A 21854-nucleotide genomic window follows, 5' to 3' on the forward strand; every position below is an offset into this window, starting at 1 on the left:
AAGACAAAGCAGAGAATTTCAAACCATTTGCGGAGAACGTTTACAACAGACACGGACTGAAAAAAAGTTCGACTCATTGTGTCAATAAAAGTGTAAAAACCGTATTTATTTCAAATAATTTGCGAAATAAAACCCACCGTATTAGGGATTACATGGTTAGGAAACGTGATAATGTTACAAATATCTTTAAAATTTCCTCTTCGGTCATATTTTTATCCGTTTCCTCGTCAATATGCGAGAGCTTAGAGCGATGCGCGCTCCCGCGACAGGGGATGCAAATTTGGGCAGGCGGGCTTTTCTGGGCATAACACCGGGAGTTGTGGAGAACCCCCGGCTGACATTAGCGTTCATAAATCGGATCAACCTTGAGCTAAACGCCGCTACTCCCCGGAGCTCGAATATCGAATATCCAACTTGAAACTAACTTCACTGCGGTCCAATAACGCCTCATTTTGAACTAGAGTTAGCCATGTTCGGTATAGCAGACTCTTTCTTCTTCGGCACTAGTTGGCGCCGGTTAATAATTCTTGTAATGCTGGCGCCCAGTGGACAGATTGTACTACAGCAATTTTGCTATTTCTAATCAATCAATCAGATTTATTTATTTCTATAGTACATATAAGTTACAAGAAAGTTTAAAGTTCTATATATATTTAAAAGCAAAATATACTAAGTAATAGAACATACAGTGAGTCAACAATCAAAGCTTATATTTTACGATCAACGCATGCGCAGTTGATCAAAAAATTATGCCCCACCTCTTCCGTGACAATTCTCACACATTCAAAAAACGAGTCTCGCTCTCACACATTCAAAAAAACGAGTCTCGCTCTCACACATACATAAAACGAGTCTTAGCACTGTGTTTGTGTGCGCAACTTTAGTCTTGTGTATGTGAGAGAAACATTTGTGTGCGTGTGCGAGTTGTTAGTACAGTGTATGTGTGCGAGAAAAGTAGCATTTGTGTGCGTGTGCGAGAAAGATAGCATTCCTGTGCGTGTGCAAGTTAGTAGAGTGTATGTGTGCGACATGTTAGTAGAGTGTATGTGTGCGAGAAAGATAGCATTTGTGTACGTGTGCGAGAAAGATAGCATTCGTGTGCGAGTTAGTACAGTGTATGTGTGCGAGAAAGATAGCATTTGTGTGTGCGACATGTTAGTACAGTGTATGTGTGCGAGAAAGATAGCATTTTTGTGTGCGACATGTTAGTACAGTTTATGTGTGCGAGAAAGATAGCATTTGTGTACGTGTGCGAGAAAGATAGCATTCGTGTGCGAGTTAGTACAGTGTATGTGTGCGAGAAAGATAGCATTTGTGTGTGCGACATGTTAGTATAGTGTATGTGTGCGAGAAAGATAGCATTTGTGTGCGTGTGCGAGTTAGTACCGTGTATGTGTGCGAGAAAGATAGCATTTGTGTGCGTGTGTGTTAGTACCGTGTATGTGTGAGAGAAAGATAGCATTTGTGTGCGCGACATGTTAGTACAGTGTATGTGTGCGAGAAAGATAGCATTTGTGTGCGTGTGCGAGTTAGTACCGTGTATGTGTGAGAGAAAGATAGCATTTGTGTGCGCGACATGTTAGTAGAGTGTATGTGTGCGAGAAAGATAGCATTTGTGCGCGTGTGCGAGTTAGTACCGTGTATGTGTGCGAGAAAGATAGCTTTTGTGTGTGTGTGCGACATGTTAGTAGTGTGTATGTGTGCGAGAAAGATCAAATGTGTGTGCGTGTGAGACATTTTAGTAGTGTGTATACGCAGTTTGAGTATTTTTTGAGTGTGCGTGATGTTTTTTTGAGTGTGCGTGATGTTGTTTTGGAGTGTGCGTGAGTTTCTTGTAGTGTGTGAGAGACAAAACATAGATTTTGTCCTAAACGGCCCCTCATAGTGCACCCTGCCTCTCGCCTGGTACGCTAGCTGGAGATAGGCACCAGCACCCCTCCCGACCCCACTCAGGGACAGTGGCGCAACTACACATTATTCAGGTGGATGCGAAAACAGAGATCGGCACCCCCCCCTCCTTCACCCCCTGAGGCGACGATACATGAAAGGTAAAACTCGCTACATTTACGTCGTTACGAGCACGAGGTGAAGGAGCATAAGGCGCGCTGAAGTGTATGGGAAAACATCATCGGCGTGCCGCCCCCCTCCAGACGGGGTTTTTAGCGCCCCCTCTGGTGCTGCGCCCCTATGCGTTGCATACCCTGCATACCCACTTTTTGCGCCACTGCTGAGGGACAAGGGTGTAAGAAAATGGATGGATGGATGGATGGATGGATTTAATAATAAACATTTCCACATATCATCTTTGATATCCACCGGACTCTCAGTTGCGCGATATGTCAGCTGTTTGGGATTCCCCTCTGTTCTTACGTCACCGCGCTTTTTGATTAGCTACCTGTCACATTCAGCAGGTCGTATTCTCGTTCCAAGTCAGGGAATACCCCACAGGCTGCGATAAAAGGGCCAAGACAACCCAAGCAGGGCATATTCAGTATTTAGTGGGAACACCAACATGCAGAAGACTTATCTGACTGTTCGTCCCCCCACCACCTCTTCCCCGGGCGCAACAAAATTTTCAAGTCTTGACCGGTCCGCGGTAATAAACAGGTTGGGGCCACTGATTTAGCACGTGCTAGTAGCAGACACGAAGGATCAGCTGTTACAGTTACTGTTCGGAAACTACCGTAATCAGTTCTGTTAAATCTAATCTTGGCAACTTTTTGGAAAACCGGCAGAGATATCTGAGGCTTAGATGTGTATGTTTATTGGTTTAAAAAAAACCAAAAAACTTTGGGGTTGTGGCTTATAGTCCGGTGTGGCTCATAGTTCGGAAAATACGGATTATAATCCTTCCTGGATTTTTTCTGTGAAGAACCCAGAGAGAGTTATTTGATTGTGCTTTCTGGAAAACAAAATATTTTTACATTTAGGCACTCCTGCAATCGTCACATTTTTCTGTTACGAACTGACTCCGGCCCCCCACAAGAGAATGGGAAAGTTATGTGGCCCTCACAGGAAAAAGTTTGGGGACCCCTGTATTAGATCTTCTATACCTGAAGGAACCTCAAAATAATGTCTTCTACATTCCACAGTTGAAACTCCCCCCACCATTTCACCACCCCAAAAGCCGATCCTTTCCACAAAGTCTGGCGTATGCACTGAATGACAAAAACAAGATGATGAAACTGAAACTAGTTTAGGACAAGGTAAAGGTCTTGTGCTTGGTCTGGTGGAACAGAGACAATGTCCTCTCAGATGCAGATTTGTTCATACTGACATTTTCACCTGATTCTGCCTCCTTGATGAAATGACTAAATGAGGTAATTTTATCAGCACATTGAGACAATGACATCTGCAGTAACAATTCTTTGTTATAATAGGTTATGCATGTCGTGAATTTTCTTAGTTTTTTATATGTGTAAATAGGCTAGATTTGTGTAATTTAGACTATGCTCTTTCCCACTGGCAACAATTGTTGCCGAGTATAAAACCTGTATTTTCACTAACATAACCAACATAAAATGTAATAATTCATAAATATTATGTGTTAGGGAGGTCCAAGGATTGGAATGCATGCACTTATTTTGCAAGAAAAAAATTGGTATTAAACGGATTGAGAAAGAGAGGTAAACTATTTATTTTTTACCTTTATCTGCTTGTTGGTAACAAATTGCTCACTTATATTTGTTTTAAATTTGTTTTAAAGTCTAAACCTGAAAACAAGGACCATTCCTGACAAGACTTCACAAACTCCAAAGTCTTTTCTTGAAAGTAAGTGCAATAAGCCCACCTTCCAATGTTTTACAGCAGTGGTGCCCTATAGTTTATCCTTGAAGCCCGGCATCCTGCATGTTTTAGTTCTCTCCCTGGTTTAACACACCTAGATCAAATGATGGCTCATTAGAAGGCCTAAGAAGAACATTGACATGATGAAAAGGTTCTTACTAGACCAGGGAGAAAACTAAAACATGCAGAATGCCGGCCCTCGAGGACTGACTTTGGGCACCACTGTTTTACAGCGTGTTGCTTAAATGTGTCCCTTTGCATCTTTTACACCAGTACATCTCTTCCCAAACAGACATTTAAAAATAGAAAAATAAATGCTCCATCTATTTTTTGTTAATGTTTCATGCAAATGTATGTCTTATGGCTAGCTTAGTTTCTAGTCTGCAGTGTTAATGGCTGGTATATACAATATACAGGAAACAAAACAAGTCATGAGATGTGTACAATAGAAAAAATTGTATTTGCAGGCAATGTGGCTCAAGCAGAAATCAAACAGAGAGTTGCGTGGAGGACTGATCTTACATGTACTTGTGATACCAGACTCTGACCTGCTGAGTTTGAAATCTGGAGAGAAGATGAGTTTCCCAGGATGATCCATAGACCTCCACATAAGACCCAGCATCAGGATCTCCAGCCAGCAGCACTTCAGCAGGTGGATTTGGTCTGCTAGACTTAACTCCACAAAACCTGTGGAAAATCATGCAAAGTAAATAAATAAATAAAAGACCAGTTATGACCTAAAGCAACTCAAAATATACAGTTGGTCAAAATTGTTATCCTCCCAAGAAAATGTAAGATTTTTCAAAAATGCCCTAAGTGTTGTTAAAAAGATCAACAATTTTCTAATGCAGCTTTAATTTTTGGAAAAACATCCTAGTTTTATTTTAAGTTTTACATTACAGTTTTCTCAATTGCTTTAACCTGCTTAAAGGAACTGGAATCCACTTGTCATCATCACTGCTTCAGCAGAGCAGAAGAAAACTCTCCCAAATGTATGAACTATTTCTCACTGCTTTGACACATTACCCATACCCTTCTGCCAGTTAACACAGATGTCACTCAAGCAGTCCAAGCTCCATTATTTAATGGTAACCAAACAGAAAACACCTGATCCTGACTATTAGAAGCTACCTATGTAGCCACTAAAGCACCTGTTTCACTTTACATCCCAAATATCTTTATATTTGACTGCTTGTTGGAATCAGCAACCAATAATATGTTGTTCTTTACCAGTATGTTGACTTTCTTATTCCAGTTTTATCTCTGTTTACATTTATAGTATTTTCTGTATTACATACAGTATTTCAGTTTTCAGTAACGGTTAGAAAAAATGTTGTATAATCAATTTTTTTTAGATTGTTTACACACATTTTCTGAAAGTATGCCCCAAACTTTCAGAACCCTACACACAAATAAAAAAAAACACACACAATGGGCAAAATATTTCAATAATAGTGCAAAATGAAACTACAACATACAATGTTGTCTTTTCTTAAAATTGTATTTTGTTTTCAGATTCATACACAGAGCTTCATATAAACAGACTTTTTAAAGAACCAGCTGGACACTGATGTGCTCAATCTAAAATACTATGATGAATGAAAAACACTTCCCCACGTCTGTTGTAAAATATTTTAAAATATTGTTTTCATACTCAGAACACACAAATACACAGTAACAAATATATTTTATTTTTCACACAAAAAACAATGTACACACTGTACATCCCAACCAAACAAAAACTATGCTGCCTCATTTATTCTGTTTTGGAATGGTTGCAGTATCCTCATCCATCATGTTTTCCCTGGCAGCAGGGAAATCTAGCATGGCCAACCCAGCAATGAAAGCATCAGCTTTTCATGCATTTCCATAGCTTGAAGAAGGGGTAGATGCATTTGTGACAAGTGTTTGCCCATGTGACGAGTCAGTGTGCACAGTAGTATTAACTTAATGTTGAATGCTGAAAATTGTGTGATGTGTATAGAAAAAAGTGTTTTAGAACTGCATTGTCATTGTAAAGCATGAATAGTGCTTGTAGTTTAGCAGAATTAGTTCCAGGGATGGGCTTACATGTTATGGTCATTGTGTCTCAAGTACCAGTAAACACTTGAGAAAAACTGTAAAATTTGCATCAGAGCATTTCTGATTCTGGATCAAATCCTTTTCAAAAAGGATAATCTGACACAGCTTATGTAGAATGGTAACAAATGGTATTCACATGAAAGCAATATAATGGATTACACTAGGAATTTTCAAAGTGTGAGCCATTTCTTTACAGAAATGGCTTATTGTCTTATTTGACAATAAGACAATTGACAATAAGACAATTGTCTTATTGTTAAATAAGACAACTGTAGTGTCTTATTTGACACTACAATTTCGTGACAGAAAGTCCTTTACAGTAAGTTAGGAATGTAGAAGTTTGGAATCTGACACGTTCAGGAACTGATGGACGCAGGGACTGAACAGTGAATACAAAAACTGGTGTTTATTTAGGAAATAAACTATTTCTTGGTCAGACAGGCCAGGGTCATCCAACCAGGGAATCCAAATCAGGGTCAGGCAATTCCAGATCTCGGGGTCAGACAGACAGGGGGGTCAGAGCCAGTGGGTCCAAATCCAGGTCAAAACAGGTTCCAGATCTCAGGGTCAGACAGACAGGGGGTCGAAGCCAGGAGGTCCAAAACCAGAGGTGGGGGTCAGGATCGGGGACAGGAGAGGCAACTAGGCAGAAGGAAGAGACAGACAGGTTAGTTACTGGGCAGTTAGCTCAAGTTACTACAGCAGGCCTGAAAGTGTTACCGCTGAGGGTTTCACAACAATCTTGAGCTGTGACAGGTAACCCCCCCCCCCCTCAAGGCGCCCCTCAGGACAGCCGTCAGTCTCCTCGACGACTGTGGAAGTCACGGACGAGCTGAGGGTCCAGGATAGCAGAACGCACCACCCAGCTCCGCTGTTCAGGACCATACCCTTCCCAGTCCACCAGGTACTGCAGGCCACGCCCCCGTCGGTGCACATCCAGGAGACGGCGAACATTGTAAACAGGGTCCCCATCAACAATCCTAGGGGGAGGGGGAGGGGGGCCAGGGGGACAAAGGCGACTAGAGACAACAGGTTTAATCTGGGACACGAGGAACGAGGGGTGGATCTTCAAGGTTCGAGGAAGGTCAAGGCGAACAGTCACTGGATTGATAATCTTGGTAATGGTGAATGGGCCAATAAAACGAGGTGAGAGTTTCCTACAGTCTGTTTTCAGAGGTATGTTCCTTGTGGACAACCAAACCTCCTGACCAGGTTGGTAACTGGGAGCTGAGGTCCTGTGACGATTGGCCAGGAGACGATTGCGTTCAGCAGTTCGGGAGAGGGCTGCATGGGTCCGTTGCCACAAGCGATGACACCGGCGAAGGTGATGCTGTACAGATGGTACTGAGAGTTCCTTTTCCTGAGAGAGAAACAGAGGCGGCTGATAACCCAAGGACACCTCAAACGGGGACATACCTGTGGCTGTACTGGTCAGGGAGTATACTACCCAAGGTAGAAACTGAGAAAAAGAGGCAGGATTGTTAATGACTATACAGCGCAGGGCTGCCTCCAATTCCTGGTTGACCCTCTCGGTCTGGCCATTGGTTTGTGGGTGGAAACCCGATGAAAGGCTCACTGTGGCTCCTAAAGCTCGACAAAAGGCATGCCAAACCTTGGATGTGAACTGGGGCCCCCGGTCTGTGACAATGTCCAAGGGGATGCCATGTAAACGGACCACATGGTGCACCAGGAGATTGGCCGTTTCCATGGCAGTCAGCAACTTAGGTAGAGCTACAAAATGGGCTGACTTAGAAAACCGGTCAACAATGGTTAAAATAACAGAGTTACCTTCAGATGGGGGAAGCCCAGTAACAAAATCCATTGAAATGTGTGACCAGGGTCGTCCTGGGACAGGCAGAGGGCACAAGTAACCAGTGGGTTGTTTATTGCTGGACTTACCCCGATTACAGATGGTGCAGGAGGAAACATATTGACGGGTGTCTTGAGCCATAGATGACCACCAGAAATGACTCTCCAATAAGGTGAGTGTTCGATGGACCCCAGGATGGCAGACGAACTTCGAAGCATGGATCCACTGAAGAACCTTAGAACGAACATTTTCTGGGACAAACAAGCGGTTGGGAGGACAGTCCACAGGGGTGGGTTGCCACCACACATGAAGCCAGTAAGACACACTCTGGTTCCTTTTCCCGAGCCTCAGGTTCAAACTGACGAGAAAGCGCATCAGGTTTGCAGTTCTTGGAGCCAGGTCTGTAGGTTAAGACAAAGTTGAATCTTGGACAAAAAACAAAGACCATCTGGCATGGCGTGGAGTTCACCTTCTTGCAGACTGAATGTAAGATAGGTTTTTATGATCAGTCCAGACTACAAACGGTTGTGTGGACCCCTCCAGCCAGTGACGCCACTCCTCCAGAGCCAGCTTAACTGCTAGTAGTTCTCGGTCCCCCACACTGTAGTTGAGTTCCGGAGGGCTGAGTCTCCTAGAAAAGAAAGCACAAGGCAGTAGCTTGTGTGCAGAGCCTGAATGCTGGGACAGAACCGCCCCTACCCCAGTGGCCGATGCATCCACTTCCACGACAAATTTGTTTCTCAGGATCCGGGTGAATGAGGACTGGTGGGGAGGAAAACAGTTGTTTAAGTTCCTTAAATGCCACTGCGGCTTCCGGTGGCCATGAGAAGGGCTGCTTAATAGAAGTGAGGCGAGTTAGTGGCTGGGCAACTACGCTGTAGTTCTTTATGAACTTGCGATAGAAGTTCGCAAAACCCAGGAAACGCTGGTGTTGCTTACGTGTACTGGGTTCAGGCCACTCCACCACTGCTTTGGTCTTGGCAGGATCAGCTCTGATCTGTCCATCCTCAATGACAAACCCCAGGAAGTTAACTGTGAAAAGATGAAAACTGCATTTTTCAGCTTTAACAAACAATTTGTTCTCAAGCAGCCTCTGGAGAACCTGACGAACATGATATGCTCCTCCTTGGTCTGTGAGAAGATAAGAATGTCATCCAAATAAATGAACACAAAATGATTTAAGAAATCCCTCAGAACATCATTAACGAAGGCCTGGAAGACAGCAGGGGCATTAGTTAGGCCAAAAGGCATTACTAAGTATTCAAAATGGCCTATAGATGTCTTAAAAGCTGTCTTCGATTCATCTCCCTCACGTATCCTGTCTAGATGATAGGCATTTTGTAAATCCAATTTGGAGAAGATGGTTGCCCCCTGCAGCAGTTCAAAAGCCGTGGATATCAGAGGTAAAGGGTATTTATTCCTAATTGTGATTTTATTTAGCCCCCGATAGTCGATGCATGGGCGTAATGTTCCATCTTTCTTGCCTACAAAAAAAAAACTGGCACTCAGAGGGGATGATGAGCAGCGGATGACACCAGCTGCCACAGAGTCGTCGATGTAGGTCTCGATGGCTTCATGTTCCTGCTTGGACAGGCTGAACAAGCGACTGTTAGGCAGCGGAGCATCTGGCAGGAGCTCTATCGCACAGTCGTACGGTCGGTGAGGGGGGAGCGAGAGGGCTCGGGACTTACTGAAGACGGCAGCTAGATTGTGGTACTCAGGATTGACATTGTGATTAGTGAGTTCAGGTCCTTGGCATCATCACTAATGGACAGGCCATCTTTTAAGGAGTCATTTAAGGCTTGATAAAACACTCCTTTGAGTGCCTCGTCGTTCCATTTATTGTCAGCGGCCAGTGTGCGAAACTCCACCGAGAACTCGGCTGCACTACGGGAGCCTTGGGGATGCCTCTAAGCGCCTGCTTAAACTGCGCCAACATGATCAGAAAACTGTTTAAAGGTAAGGGAGGTTAACGGTGTAGTTGTGTCAAACGCTAACGCCCAGGCTAAAGCCTGATCCCTCAGCAGTCCCATGACATAATATATCTTGGATAAATCGGAGGCAAAAGCCATGGGTTGCTGATTAAATACCATCCGACATTGTAACAGAAAACCCCGGCATTTTGACATTTCACCTGAGAATGGAGGGGGATCATGAACATACGGACCTCGAGAATTTACCGGAGCGGGGAGAGCAGGAGGATCGGCAGGTGAGGAGACAAGTGGGGGAGCAGCTGCAGCAGGAGCAGCAGCTGAAGCGCCCGACGGTCCTGGACTGGGGGAAAGCATCGAGGTTAGTTTGTCTACCTGTGAGGACAACTGGGTGATTTCCTGATGGAGCATTAAAGAGTGTTTGGAGAGTTTGGCTGGCTGCTTCTAGCCCAGAGAGTCGATGAACGCTTTGCCCCAGCACAACTCCTTGTCGGCTTATGAAGTCTCTCAGGGCTACAGCGGGTTCCTGTTCAGTCGGGTCCATGTTGCTTGGTCAGATTGTTCTGACATGTTCAGGAACTGATGGACGCAGGGACTGAACAGTGAATACAAAAACTGGTGTTTATTTAGGAAATAAACTATTTCTTGGTCAGACAGGCCAGGATCATCCAACCAGGGAATCCAAATTTCAAATCTCGGGGTCAGACAGACAGGGGAGTCAGAGCCAGCGGGTCCAAATCCAGGTCAAAACAGGTTCCAGATCTCAGGGTCAGACAGACAGGGGGTCGAAGCCAGGAGGTCCAAAACCAGAGGTGGGGGTCAGGATCGGGGACAGGAGAGGCAACTAGGCAGAAGGAAGAGACAGATAGGTTAGTTACTGGGCAGTTAGCTCAAGTTACCACAGCAGGCCTGAAAGTGTTACCACTGAGGGTTTCACAACAATCTGACGCCGTGCAGGGGGAAGATCCATCCTTATATGGCAGCAGCTTGGGATCCAGGTGATGACGATCAGGTGTGAGTGGTCACAGCTCAGCAGCAGCAGTGACAGAATCATGTGTGTAAGTTGCACATGATTTCTCTATCATGTGCAACTTATACACATAAATAGAGGAATCATGCGTATAATCACAGCTGATTTAACCCTTGTGTTTAGAAATGGGATCCAACAGACCCCACACCCGTAAAACCTGTATCATTTGCAGCAGTCTGCAAATGCTTGCCTCAGTCCTCGCAAGCACAAGGGTTAAGAATCACAGCTGAAAGTTATGCGGTTCAAACAAGTATTTGCACTTGGATCTCTTTCTTTTCTTTTTTTTCTATAAAATTTATTATTTTCATTTATTTTTTGTGAGGTAACATTGGGCACCTTGAAAGCAACTTTGAAATAAAATATATAAGAATTACTATGATAAGCACTTTTAATGCTACAAGCAAGGGCCGTTGCCATAATTATTGCTTCATGTGAGGTATTTATGCTAATTTACATATGTAGGAATATTCAAGGGTGGCAACATGGCGGATCAGCAGCTGCCCTCTATTTTCCAATAATTGGGATTTATAAAGGAAATATGTACAGGTATATGCATGCACAGGGCTTTATACATCTGAATTCTTTTGTGTGCCGCACTTTTCTAAATTTGTCCATGCGCCAATTTTTTTACTGTGAAAGCAGCGAACTCTTTTATACATGAGACCCTTGATCTTTTCAGATGTGACCTGTGTCTTGATGTGTGCAAGCAGGAAGAAAAACAACAATGATAATCAGGCACGTGCAGAGGGGAGGGCTAGGAGGGCTTGAGCACCTGCCCCTTTTGCTCCTTGCCCCCAAGTGCCCTTTTGCTCAAATTTATATATATTTTTTTTGGTATTATTATTTCCTAAGCCCTCTTCTGACATATAATAACATGTACTAAAATTATTTGTTATTTTGTTGGGGTTTTTTTGTACAACATAATAAGCCCTCCGGTCACCTTGTTACCTTTGACCAACAGCCTGTGACGATGACGCAATTGCCTTTTGCGCAGTGAAATAAGGTGGCTAACTGCGGAGCTCAACGTAGCAAACGTTCCAGATTACAGAACAGTTTTTGGTGAATAAAAAAAACAAAAACGTTTTTGGTGAATAAAGTGGAGTAGACTTGCTACTTGTCAGATGACGGAAAGCGTTGAACGTATCGTTTCTGCTTCAGCTCGGAGTAGCGGTTTAAGCAGAGAGGTAATGAAATACAACAGACACTGACAGGCCTCTGCATCTGCCTTTGTCTGAAGAACTACTTGGCGGGAGGAGACAGCCAGGTGAGGAAAAACTGTTCTTATCTATCAATTCAGTATTTTTATCATACAGACATTGAGCTGTTGTTGCTGTGCTATTAGCTAGCTGATAGCTAACGACTTTGCTAGCAAAGGAAGATAACTAAAAAGCTTCTTCCCAGTACCATTAATGATAGCAGTCATTCTTCAGTATCGCTTATTTACAGAGCACATCGCCTGTCCAAAAGCTATCATCTCCATAATGGATACATGTCTTCTAATTCCCTTTGCTGCATAATGTACATTGCATTTATTCTAGCGTTAGGTAAATGTATCTTGAAGGAAAATAGCACTTAAATAAAAGTCCAACAAGAATATTCATTTAGAATTAAAAATAACTCACCCTGAACTACCATGATAGATATAATGTATGTAATAAAAATGTGTCATTAATGAAGGGGAAAAAACTCAACCCAAACTTTAAGTTCGCAGGGTCTGGTTCGCAGAGTATGCAGTTACATTTTTTCCCAATTATTCAATGAAAAAAAAACTAACCTCAGTTAAGTAAAATAAAATTGTAATCAAAACTTTTGAAATTGCAATGATTTCTTTTTTTAAACAAAAAGTTTTGTTTAAAAAACTTGTTTTAATTAACTAATTTTTGTCTCGTGAACTTAAAAAGTTATTTTCCAAACAACCTATTATTTGCACACATAATAATAATCTTTTGTTGCAATTTTAGGCTCTGCCCATTTCATGTGAGAATCACAAGCAAAACTTTGAGTCACAAACAAAAACTTAGAATAGCAAGAAAAGATTTCTGACATGCGCAAATAAGTTTGTTTTGCAAATAATTTTTTTACTTCATGAGACAAAAATGTCTGATTTTAATTTTAAAAAGTTTTTTTTAAGCAAACCTCAGTAGCCTTTTCTCATGGTGACATGCATTAACAATTCAGTTTTGCTTTTTTTTCCTTCTGCAGTTCCACATTAAAGTTTGATGCAGCTGAATGGATCATCTTCAGCTCCACTGCAAGTGTAGCAAACAGGCAGCTCTTTTTTTATAAATTACAGTACACTAAAAGGTTGCTTTTAGTTTATATTTGTTTATATTTTTAATAGTGTAATTCTGTAGACAAAATATGTCTGGTGGTCTAGCTCTGATTTACATATCTTGCTAAATTGCAGGTTTTAATATTGCAATACTTTCCTATAACAAAATAGACCTGCAGAATGAAATTACTAATAAAATATCTTATTAGTAAGATATTACTAATAATATCTTACTTATTACTTAGATCTTATATAGATCTATATAAGATCTATATAGAGATCTTATAATAAGATCCCCCCTCTGCACGTGTATGTTTAAGAAATCTTATAAGATCTCTATATAGAGCATATTCTCTATGCTCTATATAATTTTCGTCCTATCTCAAATCTTCCATTTATTTCAAAAATTCTAGAAAAGACAGTTGCCGCTCAATTCCATTCTCATCTTTCCAGCAATAATCTATATGAACAATTCCAATCTGACTTCCGTCCAATGTTCCCTCTAATTTTTCATGTGTCTAGGCATACACAAAAGCTCCCTGAGCACACTGAGGACCACTGTGAGCAACATCAGATGTGCACGCTGTAACCACACACATCACACCCATTCAAAATCATAGCAAGTTACATGGCTTATTAAAAGAATCAAATCACAGCAGCAATTTTTGTTTAATTAGTTTACTTTTAATATAAGCGATTTGGCCCACTTAAAATGAAAGACAAAAATCTTGTTGGTGTTCTTGAGATGTGTAGTATGTTATGTTATGTGGGCGGATGTGTCGCTGCCCGTTCGTTTCGCTATGATAAGGGGTTGCGTTTCTTAACTCCGCCGCACTAACCTGCACGGCGCGTATGGGCAGGACACATAGAGCTATCAACGCTATGATTGGCTGCATAGCATAATTAAACCGTATTGCATCATTGGCTGAACATATGTCACTCACTGCGTTACATTGAAAAATGGTACGGAATTGGTCTAATTTAATATATTAGATTTGGTCTAATATTAGATATTAATTAATACGTTTATGGTGGATTTTATTTTATGCGCTGCATAGATTTTCTTGTGACCTGAGACTGTGCAAGCAGAGCGCGATTGCACAGGCGCGCAGCTTAGAGGGAACATTGCTTCCGTCCACTCCACAGTACAGAAACAGCGCTTCTTAAAATTACGAATGATCTCCTTGCTGCTGACTCTGGTTTATTATCGATACTCCTCCTTGATCTGACTGCGGCTTTTGATACAATTTCACATAACATCCTTATTGACAGATTATCCTCTCTTGGCATTGTAAATACACTTCTCAACTGGTTTCGTTCATATCTCTCAGGCCGCTCTCAGTTTGTTCAGTTAAAATCATTTTCCTCTCGCCCAGTTCCTGTCTCCTCAGGGCTCTGTCCTGGGATCCTTGTTGTTTATCATTTACCTCCTCCCCCTTGGTAATATTTTTCGCAAACATAACATCCACTTTCCCTGCTACGCGGATGACACCCAACTCTATGTTTCAACCAAATCTAGTTCCATGCTTCCATTTTCCTCCCTCACTGACTGTCTTCTTGAAATAAAACAGTGGTTTACTCTTAACTTTCTCAAATTAAATTCCAGTAAAACTGACCTTCTCTTAATTGGTACTAATTCAATACTAAGTAAACTTGATAATTTCTCCATTTCAGTTGATAACTCCTCCATTTTTCCCTCCCCTCAGGTTAAGATTCTGGGTGTCATCCTCGATGGCACCCTTTCTTTTGCCTCCCATGTCAATAATATCACTCGGTCAGCTTATTTTCATCTCCGAAATATTCACTGTCTCCGTTCTTCTCTCACCCCGCAATCCACTGCTGTTCTGGTCCACAGTTTGGTCACATCTCGTTTAGACTATTGTAATTCTCTACTTTTTGGTCTGCCACAGAAAACTCTGCATAAATTACAATTGGTTCAAAATTCAGCTGCTCGTATCATTACACAGACCCCTTTAATTCATCATATCACACCTATTTTACAACAGCTACATTGGCTTTCAATCACATATCGTATAAACTATAAAATACTTCTAACTTTTAAAGCAATTCACAACCTCACACCTTCATATCTCTCGGACCTCCTTCACATTGCCACACCCACCCGTTCTCTCAGGTCCTCTTCTTCTGTCCATCTCACTGTTCCTCCTGCTCGTCTTATCACTATGGGGAGCAGAGCATTCAGCCGCTCTGCTCCCAAACTCTGGAACTCACTCCCACCTGATCTCCGTAAAATCGAGTCTTTACAATATTTTAAGTCCAAACTCAAAACCCATTTGTTTGAACTAGCATATAGCCTTTAATTATCTTTATAATTGTCTTATAAATCTTGTTTGTGTTTTTATGGGGTTTTTTTTATTACCGGTATGTATTTTATAATTTGCTTGTTTTTATGTCAAGGTGACCTTGGGTGTCCAGAAAGGCGCCTACAAATAAAATGTATTATTATTATTATTATTATTATTATTATTATTATTATTATTATTATATAGAGATTTTTCTTAACTATGATTGTATATCTCACAATTTTGTCATTTATCATTGTTTATTAAACTCTGAAAGCTGTGTGGCTTTGTTCATATTCTGTCCTAGAATGCGGTTAGATGTGCCCTTTTTTTTTATCACCTGCCCCTATAATGATCTCTGCACGGCCCTGAATGATAATGCAGATTAAGCTGTTAATGTGCTGGCTCCAGTCAGACAACAGCTTTAAAATCATAGGATATGCTCCACCATTAGCTTCCATGTTTATTTCAGCAAACACTGAGCATGCTTGCAATGTGTGACATTACTGTGTGCACATGCTTTTGTTTGCAGTTCACACATGTTCAAATCATGTTCAAGTCACATACACTCACCGGCCACTTTATTAGGCACACCTGTCCAACTGCTCATTGATGTAATTGTTGAATCAGTCAGTCACATGGCAGCACCTCAATGCATTTAGGCATGTAGCCATGGCCAAGACGATTTGCTGCAGTTAAAACCAAGCATCAGGACAGAAGGAAGGTGATTTAAGTGGCTTTGAACGTGGCATGGTTGTTGGTACCAAACGGGCTGGTCTGAATATTTCAGAAACTGCTGATCTACTGGGATTTTCACGCACAACCATCTCTGTGGTTCACAGAGAATGGTCCAAAAAAGTGAAAATATGCAGTGAGCGGCAGTTCTGTGGGCACAAATGCCTTATCGATGCCAAAGATCAGAGGAGAATGGCCAGAATGGTTCGAGCTGATAGAACGGCAACAGTAACTCAAATAACCACTCATTACAATCCAGGTATACAGAAGAGCATGTCTGAACACACAACATGTCAAACTTTGAGGTGGATGGTCTACAGCAGCAGAAGCAGCCACTGGATGCCACTTCTGTCAGCCAAGAACAGGAAACTGAGCCTACAATTCGCACAAGCTCACCAAAATTGGACAATAGTAGATTGGAAAATTGTTGTCTAGTCTGATGAGTGTCGAATTCTGGTGCGACATTCGAATGGTAGGATCAGAATTTGGCGTCAACAACATGACACCATGGATCCATCCTGCCTCTTACAGGCAGTTCAGGTTGGTGGTGGTGCAATGGTTTGGGGGATAGTTTATTGGCACACTTTGGGCCTATAAATACCAGTTGAGCATTGTGTCGACACCACAGCCTACCTGACTATTGTTGCTGATCATAACCATCCCTTTATGACCACAGTGTAACCATCTTCTGATGGTTACTTCCAGCAGGATAATGTGTCATGTCAAAAAGTGTGAATCATCTCGGACTTGTTTCTTGAACACGACAATGAGTTCACTAAATGGCCTCCAGAGTCACCAGATCTCAATCCAATAGAGGACCTTTGGGATGTGGTGGAACGGGAGATTCGCATCATGGATGTGCAGCCACAAATCTGCAGCAACTGCATGATGATATAATGTCAAAGTGGACCAGACTCTCTGAGGAATTTTTCCAGTACCTTATTGATTCTACGCCACCAAGAATTAAGGCAGTTCTGAAAACAAAAGGGGATCCAACCCGGTACTAGCAAGGTGTACCAAATAAAGTGGCTGGTGAGTGTGTATTTATAAATGTGAACAACAATGCAAAAAAATAAATAATTTCCCAAAAAATAAGAACCTAATATTAAGGCTTGTAGTACAAACATAGTCAATGGGGTATATAAAGTATATCACGATCCTTAGATTGATTGATTACAAACTGTGTTCATAACTAAGTGAAAGCACATGATTTCAAAGCAGTGGTTTGAACTTTTCAATAAAAATGTCAGTTATTGAGGTGACATTAAGTTAATTATTTATTGCCAGTTATTATTTTGACCTGGGTAGCTTTTGTGAAATCATTTGGTTTCTGTGTGCAAAGTAAATCCAAAATAAAAACTAGGATGTTTGTAAAAGCGCCTCTGGCCCCAAAGGAGCTGGCCCAAGTGGCTGGGAAGAAAGAAATCTGGCCTCCCTACTGCAGCCAGACCCCAGATAAGTGGAAGAAGGTGGATCTGTTTAACAGTGCTTGAGAAGTATTTGAAAAACCTCAACATTTTCATTCATTTTTGCCTCAACTGTACATACAGATACTGTATACAATCTCTGATAACCAATAACATGGTTGAAATCAGGCAGATGATTTTAAGACCACTAGCTGAAGTTCAAAGTGAGCATATGAATGAAGAAAGTGGATGTAGTTGACATTCAACATGGAGTGGTCATTGGGCCACCAGCAGGTTATGAGCACTTCATAACCTGCTGGTCTGCTTCAGCAGATTTTCACCAACAACTATCTTTCATCTTTATCTGTTTACAGATAATGGTTTGGCAAACAGAAAATATGCAGTAACCAGCAGGTGAGAAGGGAAAAAATTCCCTTCTCACCCTCCGCGGGTGGTCTGTTTCATCCTCTGAGCTCGGGTCCTCTACCAGAGGCCTGGGAGCTTGAGGGTTCTGCGCAGTATCTTGGCTGTGCCTAGAACTGCACATTTCTGGACTGAGATGTCTGACGTTGTTCCTGGGATCTGTTTGAGCCACTGCTCCAGTTTGGGGGTGACTGCCCCGAGGGCCCCGATGACCACAGGCACCACTGTGGTCTTCACCTTCCAGGTCTTTTCCAGTTCCTCCCTGAGGCCCTGGTATTTCTCCAATTTCTCATGCTCCTTTTTCCTGATGTTGTAGTCACTTGGTATTGCTACATCCACCACAACGGCTTTCCTCTGTTCTTTATCCACCACCACAATGTCCGGTTGGTTCGCCATTACCATCTTGTCTGTCTGGATCTTGAAGTCCCACAGGATCTTAGCTCGGTCATTCTCCACCACCTTTGGGGGTGTTCCCCACTTTGATCTCGGGGCTTCCAGTCCATATTCTGCACAGATGTTCCTGTACACTATGCCCGCCACTTGGTTATGTCGTTCCATGTATGCTTTCCCTGCCAGCATCTTGCACCCTGCTATTATGTGCTGGACTGTCTCAGGGGCCTCCTTGCACAACCTACACCTTGGGTCTTGTCTGGTGTGGTAGATCTGAGCCTCTATTGCTCTGGTGTTTAGGGCCTGTTCCTGGGCGGCCAGGATGAGAGCCTCTGTGCTGTCCTTGAGTCCAGCTTTCTCCAGCCATTGGTAGGTTTTCCTGACATCAGCCACTTCAGTTATTTGTCGGTGGTACATCCCATGTAGGGGCTTGTCCTCCCATGATGGTACTTCCAGCACCTTGTCTTCTGTTCCCCATTGCCTGAGACATTCGCTGAGCACATCGTCCGTTGAGGCTTTGTCCTTGATGTATTTATGGATCTTGGATGTTTCATCCTGGACAGTGGCTCTCACACTCACTAGTCCTCTGCCTCCTTCCTTACGGCTCGTGTACAGTCTCAGGGTGCTGGATTTGGGGTGGAATCCTCCATGCATGGTTAGTAGCTTCCTAGTCTTAACATCCGTGGCCTTCATCTCTTCCATTGGCCAGCTAATTATTCCGGCAGGGTATCTGATTACTGGTAAGGCATAGCTGTTTATTGCACGGATCTTGTTCTTGCCATTGAGCTGGCTTCTCAGGACTTGCCTTATTCGTTGGAGGTATTTGGCTGTGGCTCCTTTCCTTGTGACCTCATCGAGGTTGCCATTTGCTTGTGGTATTCCCAGGTACTTGTAGCTGTGCTCTATGTCTGCTATTGTTCCTCCTGGGACTGAGACCCCTTCTGTGTGGGCAACCTTCCCTCTCTTTGTAACCATCCGACCACACTTCTCTAGTCCGAATGACATCCCAATGTCAGTGCTGTAGATCCTGGTGGTGTGGATCAGTGAGTCGATGTCTCGCTCGCTCTTGGCGTACAGCTTGATGTCATCCATGTAGAGGAGGTGACTGATTGTGGCCCCATTCTTGAGTCGGTATCCGTAGCCAGTCTTGTTGATGATTTGGCTGAGAGGGTTCAGGCCTATGCAGAACAGCAGTGGGGACAGAGCATCTCCTTGGTATATGCCACATTTGATGGACACTTGTGCAGTTGGTTTGCAGTTGGCTTCAAGGGTGGTTTTCCACAGCCCCATCGAGTTTGCAATGAAGGCTCTTAGATTCCTATTGATGTTGTACATCTGTAAGCATTCAATGATCCAAGTGTGTGGCATTGAGTCGTAGGCTTTCTTGTAATCAATCCAAGCGGTACACAAGTTGGTGTGTCGGGTTTTGCAGTCTCGGTGTGGTCTACAAGGAGTTGGTGTTTGGCTCCTCTGCTATTTATGCCTATGCCCTTCTGTGCCTTGCTCATGTATTTATCCATGTGCCCGCTTATCTTAGCCGCTATGATGCCTGACATGAGCTTCCATGTTGTAGAGAGACAGGTTATTGGCCGATAGTTGGATGGGACTGAACCCTTTGAGGGGTCCTTCTGTATCAGGATTGTGCGCCCTTCAGTTAACCATTCAGGGTGAGTCCCATTTTGTAGCAGCTGGTTCAGTTGAGCTGCCAGTCGCTCATGGAGGGCAGTGAGTTTCTTAAGCCAGTAGGCATGGATCATGTCAGGTCCTGGTGCTGTCCAGTTTTTCATACCCGAGACTCTGTCTTGGACATCTGCCACAGTGATGGTTACCGGGGCTTGTTCAGGGAGGTTGCTGTGGTCCTCTCGTAGAGAGGTTAGCCACTGTGCATTGCTGTTGTGGGACGCCTTTTCCCATATGCCTTTCCAGTATTGTTCAGTCTCCAGCCTGGGTGGGTCTGCTCTGTTGTTATTACCCTGCCATTGAGAGTACACTTTAGCTGGTTGGGTGGCGAAGAGCCGGTTAATCCTCCTGGCTTCATTCTCTCTCGTGTATCTCTTTAGGCGGCTGGCCAAGGCTTGGAGCCTTTGTTTGGCAGTTTCGAGTGCTTCAGGTATGGGCATCTGGCTGTACTTCTTGGGTAATAATCTTTTCATTGCACCCCTTTGGAGCTCTGACAGTTGACTCACTGTCAGAGCTCCAAAGGGGTATATATATATATATATATATATATTATATTTTATTTTTTATTTTTTTGTCATAGTACCCCCAAGAATTTAAAACTACTTTCACCCCTGTGTGCAACTACACATAAAGCAATGCAGACTTCTCAAAAATGCTAGTAGTTGGCATTTTATTCAAGCTGCAGTACATAACTTTGATAAAAATATGTTTTCTCCATATTTATTAAAGCTGTCACGATGTCGTAGCAGTTTGTTGTGAGACAGATAATCTGTGAAAACAATCTCTCCTCCATCTCCTTCCTGAATTACTATTTTCTTCTAAAGTAATGCACCATTCTGACCAAAACAATTAATCAGAACTAGTAGGATGCTCTTAGCACTGTCAATTAGCCTCATTCACTCACTGCTAAATGTGCTAATGGTGGAGAAACAACTTATCATTACAAGAAACTGTTTATCTGCCGTCATTGGTAGCTATGCTAACTAAACTGAGCATTCACAGTTTGAATCTGCACAGCTCTGTGCTATGCTAGTTGCAGCACAGCACAAATCGAGTTGGAGGAGCAGCACCCCATGAGATTATAAATGACAGCACTAAAACTCTCCTGCCACTGACTGGTTGTTTCTAGCACTGGGAGAAGGCAGAGGAAATAGATTTTTCACAGATTTACCTCTATACCATACTGTCACAACATAATGACCGTTTTAAAGAAATAGAAAAAAAAATTTATGTAAAAGTTACATACTGCAGCTTTAATTTCCCTCAGGAGAGGACAGGTCAGGAGGGACGTGGTAAAAGGTACAAGTTAAATATATTAATATGTTGAAAATTTCTTTCCTTAATTCATTAAATACTAGTGAAATGGAGGCAAACAGTAGTCTGTAGCTAAGCTAATTATGCTAAATGGTTGATAATCTAACACAGTCTACCCACCTCTCTTGGAGAAAAACTGGGTTATAAATTAACACTCTTGCATATCTCTCTCTTTCTTTCTCCCTCTTTGTCTCTCTCTATTTTGTTTTTTAAAACCTGATTTTATAACTTTTCTTAGCAGCATAGTAACTGCCACAGTCGCTGCTGTATTCAGCTGCAGCTTCTACTGACTGTAGCTGTATACGTCAGTCAAGTGCTCCAAGCAGGAACTAACCATTTCATGCAGATCCAGGGCAAAAACAGATGTGTGTTTTTTGGTCTGGGAGGGGCAACATAAAATTTTTGCTGCTAAAAACAATCTTTGAAAATACAATATGATTAATTTTGTATTTGACAGGACCCCGATTTTTTTATTTTATGTCTATGAACAAAATAGAAATAATTAAATTGTGGAGGGTCCCCTGCTGGTCATGGCCCCTAGAATCGTCAACACTTTTCACCCCTTTACCGGGCCCCTGATAGGAGCTACTTCTTAGAGCACCGCTGGTAAAAATGTTGTTAAAGGTTAAACAGAGAAGCATGTTGTGATGAATTCCTGAACCCGGAGTGCTGGAAAGAAGAGGAGCTGCTTA

At 42.5% G+C, this 21854-nt stretch overlaps 1 protein-coding gene across 6 annotated transcripts in view; it reads right to left on the reverse strand.

Moving 5' to 3' along the window:
• Nucleotides 1-21854, reverse strand: part of LOC103458082 (estrogen receptor beta) — a 154968-nt gene that overhangs the window by 28368 nt on the left and 104746 nt on the right. For all 6 annotated transcript variants that reach the window (XM_081603649.1, XM_081603648.1, XM_017302625.2 and 3 more), the window contains one exon: nucleotides 4335-4473. In XM_081603649.1, the coding sequence (XP_081459775.1) occupies nucleotides 4335-4473 (139 nt within the window). The remainder of the gene's footprint in view (nucleotides 1-4334; nucleotides 4474-21854) is intronic.

Source organism: Poecilia reticulata, chromosome 22, assembly GCF_904066995.2.
Source record: "Poecilia reticulata chromosome 22, P_reticulata-male-v2, whole genome shotgun sequence".
NCBI lineage: Eukaryota > Metazoa > Chordata > Actinopteri > Cyprinodontiformes > Poeciliidae > Poecilia > Poecilia reticulata.